Below are 8018 nucleotides of genomic sequence, written 5' to 3' on the forward strand. Positions count from 1 at the left end.
TTGCATAGATGGACTCTCCTCATGGAGGTCACATGAGCATGGCTCCCTTTCGTGTGAACCAAACAGAGCTGGTCTTCCCTCTAGCTGTGAGAGCAAACCACACCAAATGTTCACTGTTTACATCCTGGTGTTTCTACTGAGGGGCTTCCTCAATTCCTCCCCAGATAATAGGGCTTGGGCTCCTGAGACACAGAAAAAAAGGGCAAGGCCCATGGTGGTCACAGTAAACCCTTCATGATGAGTGACACTCACCAAGGGGCCTTCAGCCTCTCTACGACAGCTGCTTTGTGTACGTTACAGTCTGCTGGGTCTATTTCAGTAACATCCCCAGCGATTACTAATAAAAAGGAATGTGGCTAACGAATTTGTTTCCCTCTGTGTTTCTCCTCTTACAGTAGAGTAGGCTAATTAATACTGCAACAGTCAGTGACATACAAAAGCTGTGTTTGCTGTGTATTTCAGTAGTAGTAGTCTCATCATACCGCTTATAAGGGGCCATCGAGACTTGCTGTAGCGTTCGGGCACAGGCTCTGGTGGAGAGGGGTTCCTGGATCGGTCTCTGCCTATAGCTTCAACATCAGGCTGGGCTGTCTGCCCTACAGGACCTGGAGGAGAGGGGTTCCTGGATCGGTCTCTGCCTATAGCTTCAACATCAGGCTGGGCTGTCTGCCCTACAGGACCTGGAGGAGAGGGGTTCCTGGATCGGTCTCTGCCTATAGCTTCAACATCAGGCTGGGCTGTATGCCCTACAGGACCTGGCAACTTCGGAACAAAAGAGAGAAAGGAAATGCAAATGAAACGGCTGTAAATAACTTTTAAGAGTTTTACAGGAGGAAAACAAACACAGCCTAGTAAATCATTGGTAATCATTGCAAAAGCAGACATGTGAGCATATATGTGGGGTTGCATATTCAAAATGCACATTCATGAAAATTCTAACCTTTCAATGTCAGTGCTTATTTGAGCTCACTAATCTTGTAATATACAGAAAAGACTATGCAAACTGACCTGAGGTTTGGCTGTGACCCTGGCCTCCAGGGAACTGAGCTGACCCTCTGTGTCCGCTGCTCTGGTCAGAGCTTCCTCCATCTTCTGAGTGATGCTCTCCATCCTCTCCTTGACCTGGCTGACCCTTCGCTGACTCTCCCTAACCAGCTCAGCTGCCTCCAGGGCACTGCTGACCATGGCCTCCATCCTCCTGAGGGTCACCAGCAGACCCTCTGAGGTCACAAACTGGCCTGCTACCTTCTCTGATCTACCTGGGTGCTCCACAGGGTCTGTAGCCACAGCCACGTCCTTACACTCCTTTGATGCCTCCTCCCCAGTCCAGCCAGGTCCCTCTCTCACCGTGTTGGTCTCCTTGTCCTTGTGAAGAACTCCCACCCTGTCCTGAATGTTTTTGTGCTCAGCTACGCCCTCCTGGGCAGTTCTCAGAGCCGCCTCAAGGTTGCATACCTGTTCCCTAATCTTTGTGATGGGGTGCTCTGCCTGTTGAAGCTTGGACTCTGTCTCAGTGAGGACCTGGCTGGGCTGGGTCAGGGTGTCTTCCGGCTTGGCCTTGGTCCTACTCCCCTCCACCTTAAGGGTTCTCCACCAGTTCACCACAGCTGCCTTCTTGGCCTGGGGCTTCTGCTTCTGCTGCTCCCGTAGCCTCTGCTGTTCGGCCACCTTCTCCTCTCTCTCCTCCCACAGATTCGTCTGCAGCTCCAGTTCCTTCAGTCTGGAAGAACAGCCTGGACTTTATAAACAACTCACTCACACATTGTTACATCTTGAGGCAACCGAGGATCCTAAAACTGCCCTTATCTCTAACATCTTAGACAGAAAGCCAGTAACTACTACGGATGACATAATAGTAGTCCACATAATTGTTCTGGCAAGTAGCAACACAGGGCTTTTTTATTATCAGAATGGGTTTCAATAAATAGCAATCATTGTCGTACTTTTATTATGTCAGTAATCACAACAGAAGAGAGAAGGGGATAAAAACTCACATACACATTAACCAGCTGCTGCTTGATGCTAGGCTGTGACTGCTGGCTGTGGGGATATGGCCTCTCCAGGGTCTCAACAGCACAACCGCCAACAGAATCCTGAGTGATTGAACAGACATTAGACTCTCAAAACCCTTCCGACAGTGTTAGTATTTATGTGTGTGTGTGTGTGTGTGTGTGTGTGTGTGTGTGTGTGTGTGTGTGTGAGTTCTCACTCTCTCTGGGTAGTGTGCGTGGACAAGGTGTGCCAGCTCAGCAGACTTGATCCTGTGAATTATGTTTTGGATATCGTCCCTCTGAGTGTGAGAGGTCCGAACCCCACATACTGGACCAGTCATCTCCTCCAGAACCCCACGTTGCTAAGGAAAATACATTGTTATAATAAACCTATAGTAACGCGATAGGGCTTTTGATAACCAACTGCAGAACTAAAGCCTTTGTCACCTGCTGAATGTCCTGGATCTCAGCATGCAGAGAGCGATGGTTAGGAACACCTCCACTCCTTCCCTGGAAACCTGGTGGACTGCTACAGTACATGTCAAACCTATGAATTACAGCAGCACACCACCAGGTTATTAAACACACTGACCCCACTGACCCCACTGACCCCTAGCATGTCCCATTGTGATGATGTCACTCACATACATTCTCAGTCACGAATGAGCTCCAACAAATATGTCACCTGAACAGCTGTTGAGTGAGATGTTGGTAACAAAAACAATGACGAGTAGCATATGGACATAGAAATGATTGACAGCACTTACCTCAAAAGAGCTTGCTGGGAATGCTCTGATAAATGCATAAACTCTGACTGTAGCCCCTTCAATTACAGGGAAAAAACAATCAGAGCTACTTTCTGCTAGTGCACAGGCATAACTACAGGAACTTGAAAGGATGAATGTTAATATGAAGATACCTCAATGATTCTGTGGTTCTCCAGATGAGAGTTCTTCAGCTTATCCATCAGTATGTCTTTCTGGAAAGGAACAGTAAAAAAATACAAATCTACCAATGCAGTCATTGTAAAACAGAGAATGAACCCTCTATGTGTGAAGGTATGGTATACTAACCTTAATGAGTTCCCTGTCTCTTACAGTCAGCATGACAAGGGTCTCTTCAAGTTCCTCCTGCAAAACAAATGAGAGGATCTCCATTACTTAGTTTAGTTTAGTTTATTTTTTATTTTTACAGGGACAGTGCACATTAATCAACGTTTCAGTAAAAGTGCCGGTTTTAGCCAGCCAGCTAATTTTCAACCGCAGTCCCTGGGCAGGATTATTAAAAACAATTACAATATAGACAATAGCAACATAGACCAAGCAAAACATAGCAACATAGGACAAGCAAGACATAGCATACAGACAGAGCAACATAGGGCAAGCAAGACATAGCATACAGACAGAGCAACATAGGGCAAGCAAGACATAGCATACAGACAGAGCAACATAGGGCAAGCAAGACATAGCATACAGACAGAGCAACATAGGGCAAGCAAGACATAGCATACAGACAGAGCAACATAGGGCAAGCAAGACATAGCATACAGACAGAGCAACATAGGGCAAGCAAGACATAGCATACAGACATAGCAACATAGGGCAAGCAAGACATAGCATACAGACAGAGCAACATAGGGCAAGCAAGACGTAGCATACAGACACGGCAACATAGAACAAAAAGCAGCAAGACAAAATTCATAAAAGCAACAAAGTGTTTCCACACCTCACAAGCTACAGACAACAGACAACATGGAAAGCGGCAACACTCAGCTAGGGACCATGTTCACAAATCTGATTGACCTTTAGCCATGTCTTCAAGCATTTTGTGAAAGTGTGATATGTGGTGCAGTTATGTGTGTCTGATGGCAGTGTATTCCAGACATGGGAAGCTCTCACAGAGAATGCAGATTTACTAAAGGTGCTTTTCCTTAGGGGAACTATACAGTCACCTCTCATGGCAGACCTTGTGGATCTGCTGCCATATGTCTGGGTTTTCTGTTTAACAAAAATATTGAGTGGAGGGGGAGCCAGGCCATTAAGGATCTTGAATACAAGACATGCGTCGGTGTATTGCACAAGATTTTCCCAACTCAAGAGCTCATGCTTTCTAAGGATGTGACAATGATGATGGCTATTGGGCTTCCTATCAAGCACTTTGAGAGCCTGTTTGTAGACAGACTGAATAGGTTTTAATGTTGTACAGCAAGCTTGGGCCCAACTAGTCAAGCAGTATGTTAAGTGGGGGAGTATCATAGAGTTGAAGTACAGTTTTGCTACCTCTGTAGTCAAACAATTTCGTATAAATCGGAAATTAGCTAGGTTGAATTTAGTTATTTGAATTACCTTTTTCACATGCTTTTTAAAAGAGAGGTTGGAATCAAGTATGATGCCAAGGTACTTAAAATCTTATCTCAGTGACAGACAGAGATGTTCTGGCCAACAGTTCTTACCCTCATCTCAGCATTAACCTTCCTCAATTTCTTGAGACAATCTTCAGAACAAGTCCCCTCGAGTGTGAGTTGTTCATTCTGCAGACATGAAAGGGATTGTGTCACACACATATAGTGGACAGTTTGTGGCATGACAAACGTTGTACATACATTATAAAATAATAATAAAGATCAAAGTTACCTTGTCTTCAAGCACTTTAATGTGTGCTTTCAGACAGTCACATTCTTTGCTCTAAAATTGAAAAAAGGTACAATGTACATGGAAATGTATACATTCCAATAAAATCATCCACACTCTGGCCTAAGCCATTTGTATGTCATTTCCTTATATGTCGTTTCCTGCTTAGAGATGAGTGCAGTACCAGTTTGCAGCTGCTAGCCTGGGCTTGGCTGGCTCTCTCCTTTGCCTCCCTCAGGGCTCTCCTGGCCTCCTCCAGCTCCTCTACAATCGACCTGGTTCTCCTTGCTGACCGCTGGGCACTGGGGATGTCACACAGACAGTTTTACAACAGTAAATCATCAGAACTACCACGCCTTGCAATAATGAATCCATATAATGTTCCACCATATCAAAACAACATATTGCTCCATCCTCACAGACAGTACCTGGCCAGCTTGGCACTTAGTTCAGTGATCTCCACTGTGAGCTGCAGGTTGGTGTCCTCACCCTGAGATACAGTCCTCAACAGGCTGTTGTTCTGCTTACTCATTCTGCGGTGCGCATGCTTCAACTCAGACACAGTGGCCAGCAACTCCCTGGAGTCACTAGAGCCAAAGGAGAAGTCAGATTTATAGCATTAATACATTTACATTTTAAATTGTAGTATTTTAGCAGACACTCTTATCCAGAGTGACTTACAGTTAGTGCATTAATCTTGAGATAGAGGGACAACCACATATCACAGTGGGACAACCACTTATCACAGTGGGACAACCACATATCACAGTGGGACAACCACTTATCACAGTGGGACAACCACATATCACAGTGGGACAACCACTTATCACAGTGGGACAACCACATATCACAGTGGGACAACCACATATCACAGGCATAGAAAGTAACAATTTCCTCAATAATATAGCTGTCAGTAGAGTCAGAGCTAGAAGGTGTGTGTGTGTGTGTGTTTTTTTGTATGGGGGGGGGGGGAATAATTATTTAAGATACTGTTTGAAGAGGTAGGTTTTCAGATGTTTTCGGAAGATGGGCAGGGACTCTGCTGTCCTAGCTTCAGGGGACAGCTAGTTCCACCACTGGGGGCCAATGCGAGCTTCAACTGGAAGCCAGTTGAATAAAGTAGAATACAGAAATAGTACTGCATAGAAAGAGTCAAATCATGAGTGACTGAGAAAGCTGAATAACTTACCAATAACACTGTTCTCTCTCTGAGAAGGCAGTTTCAGGACCTGAGAAATCCATCCCTGAAAGAACAACACAATCAGTGCTGCAATGTAATCTGAGACGGATTTCCAGGCTGCCTACAAAAGTAAAACCTTACCATTTATAGACACTTTACAAGGGTTTTCCCCTGAAATATGTTTGTCGTCCTCATGCATGCTGAAAGATACAAACAATCATTAGTCTCCAATTATAGGTACACAGCAGACTAGCAAGATTAGCCAATGTTTTATCAAAATAAATCACACAAACAGATGCAATCAACTACAAATTTGAGTCATTTTTAGTGGCAAAACCTCTGAGGCATGTTGTTGATTATAAGGCTGCTGCAGATGAACATTCTATAGCAGTTAGCTGTCTGAAGGTGTTTTCTTTACCCATCCTGGCTGCACTGGGCAATCCACTCCATCATGGTGGATTGGAATTTGGCCCTGCTAATAGCGGGGTCCCGGCACTCAGGGTCCAGCATACGATTCAAAGCATTCAGCCTGTCCTGTTCTGGGCTCTGGCTAGTCATCGTCTGCAGGTACTGCATGATCGTGGAGACCAGAACCTCTCCTATGGAGAACAAAGACTTAGGAAGCATGCCAGTACACAAAGAGAACACTAATGTACCACTGTTATTACAAGAGATGATCTGTACCTGTGCCAGTGGTATTGCATGCCTCAAATGTTATATCAAGAAGCTCTTCCTCAGAAAATGTACTTGTGTCCATGGTTTCTTCAGTAGAATCCTCTGGTCCATAGCTGCTCCACACTAAAACATCCATCACGCTTTGTCATGTACAACTTCAAATAAGCGAAAGCAGAAGTCAAAGTGCAGTGGTGAAAGTAGTTTTAAACTTAGATGTCTATACACATCTTTAAAAATAAAAGCATTCTGTTTGCTGCTCTGAAAATATAAATGCCTGGTTATCAAGATGTTCTGTATTATGATAAGGTTTTATGCCATTGACAATAAGTCAATATTAATATCAATGCATACTTTCATTGCTTTCCGGCACCTGGTGATGGTCTATGGAACTAACTCCAGAGTCCCTTGAGAGAGCTGGTGCTATGTATCCCCTTCTGTCCTCTCTCATCGGCCTGGTCTGAGTTGATGGCCTGCTGCTTTCATGGTTCTCACCCTGGCTCCTCAGAAGATTAGATTCAGATTGTTCCCCATCAAAGCTCTGGTCTCCATTCAGTAAGTTCTCCGAGGCCATAACATCTCTCTGTATGAAGAAAAATATGACAATGCATATAAGATACTTGTCATAGTGGTTTACAAATTAGTCTGAAAAAGTCTGAAGTTTGAGTTTCAAGAAATTGTTAGAATCGAAGTGTTGTTTTATATATTTCTATTTGATTGTGGGCGGAAAGTTTGAGTTAGTTTTTTAAGGACTATTCTATCTCTGTAGAAGTGCATTATATGTATATAATACCATACTTACATGCACGGTAATGTATTAAGAGCCAGTTAGAATGTGAATGTTATTTTGTTAACTTATGTATCCTGAACTCATGTGTTTTTTCCTTTTGGGTCCCTGGGCAAGAGAAAGGAATGACCACTCAGAACTAACCAGGGACTACATTTGTGATAGTCATGTAACTGAAACTGCAGGTCAGTCAACAGCACACGAAGCAAAGAAAGACAGTGGAAACATTACAAAATAAAACAGAGAGAGGTTGTCTAAGCTTACTAGATGTCAAGTAGCCTACATGAGATATTTACAGCTATTAATGAATCAAGATTGCATTATGAAGTTATACAAGACATATACACTTACCCTAAGAATGTTAAATATGTTAGAAAGCGGTGAGAATACAAAACAATTAAGTCTTTACCTTCCAGTTGAGGAATATTCCTTTGAAAGCGGCAGAAAATGTGCATATGAAAACGTATAACAACTAGCTACATCTCATCACACAAGCTGGTCAAAAATGCACACTAATTTTAGACAATTCTATTGCTGCCAGTTTGCAGTGGGAAACCCTCAAGATGCTCTTCAGTGAGTGTAGCCTTTGCCTGTTTTGATCATTCACTGCCACACATCAAAACCAGCTGACACCCCCACCCCCTCCCCTCAGCTCCACCAATTGCTGGCTCAGGCCAGCAAACAATAAATCAGTTAATGGACTTTTTGAATTAACATTAGTCAGTTTAACATATCAAATGATTCTAGATCATCTGCAT

At 43.7% G+C, this 8018-nt stretch overlaps 1 protein-coding gene across 1 annotated transcript in view; it reads right to left on the bottom strand.

Annotated features, from left to right (window-relative positions):
• Nucleotides 1-7807, bottom strand: part of LOC118359125 (uncharacterized) — a 34961-nt gene extending 27154 nt beyond the window's left edge. The window contains exons 1-18 of the mRNA XM_052481273.1: nucleotides 7670-7807; nucleotides 6828-7056; nucleotides 6486-6599; nucleotides 6220-6400; nucleotides 5943-6001; nucleotides 5811-5865; nucleotides 5050-5208; nucleotides 4806-4923; nucleotides 4625-4675; nucleotides 4444-4521; nucleotides 3065-3121; nucleotides 2911-2970; nucleotides 2759-2814; nucleotides 2439-2538; nucleotides 2210-2353; nucleotides 1999-2093; nucleotides 1009-1720; nucleotides 483-762 (exon numbers count right to left, since the gene is read on the bottom strand). Of these exons, the coding sequence (XP_052337233.1) occupies nucleotides 483-762; nucleotides 1009-1720; nucleotides 1999-2093; nucleotides 2210-2353; nucleotides 2439-2538; nucleotides 2759-2814; nucleotides 2911-2970; nucleotides 3065-3121; nucleotides 4444-4521; nucleotides 4625-4675; nucleotides 4806-4923; nucleotides 5050-5208; nucleotides 5811-5865; nucleotides 5943-6001; nucleotides 6220-6400; nucleotides 6486-6599; nucleotides 6828-7047 (2539 nt within the window). The 5' untranslated portion in view covers nucleotides 7048-7056; nucleotides 7670-7807. The remainder of the gene's footprint in view (nucleotides 1-482; nucleotides 763-1008; nucleotides 1721-1998; nucleotides 2094-2209; nucleotides 2354-2438; nucleotides 2539-2758; nucleotides 2815-2910; nucleotides 2971-3064; nucleotides 3122-4443; nucleotides 4522-4624; nucleotides 4676-4805; nucleotides 4924-5049; nucleotides 5209-5810; nucleotides 5866-5942; nucleotides 6002-6219; nucleotides 6401-6485; nucleotides 6600-6827; nucleotides 7057-7669) is intronic.
• Nucleotides 7808-8018: the final 211 nt, after the last annotated feature.

Source organism: Oncorhynchus keta, chromosome 2 (genome assembly GCF_023373465.1).
Source record: "Oncorhynchus keta strain PuntledgeMale-10-30-2019 chromosome 2, Oket_V2, whole genome shotgun sequence".
Taxonomy (NCBI): Eukaryota; Metazoa; Chordata; class Actinopteri; order Salmoniformes; family Salmonidae; genus Oncorhynchus; species Oncorhynchus keta.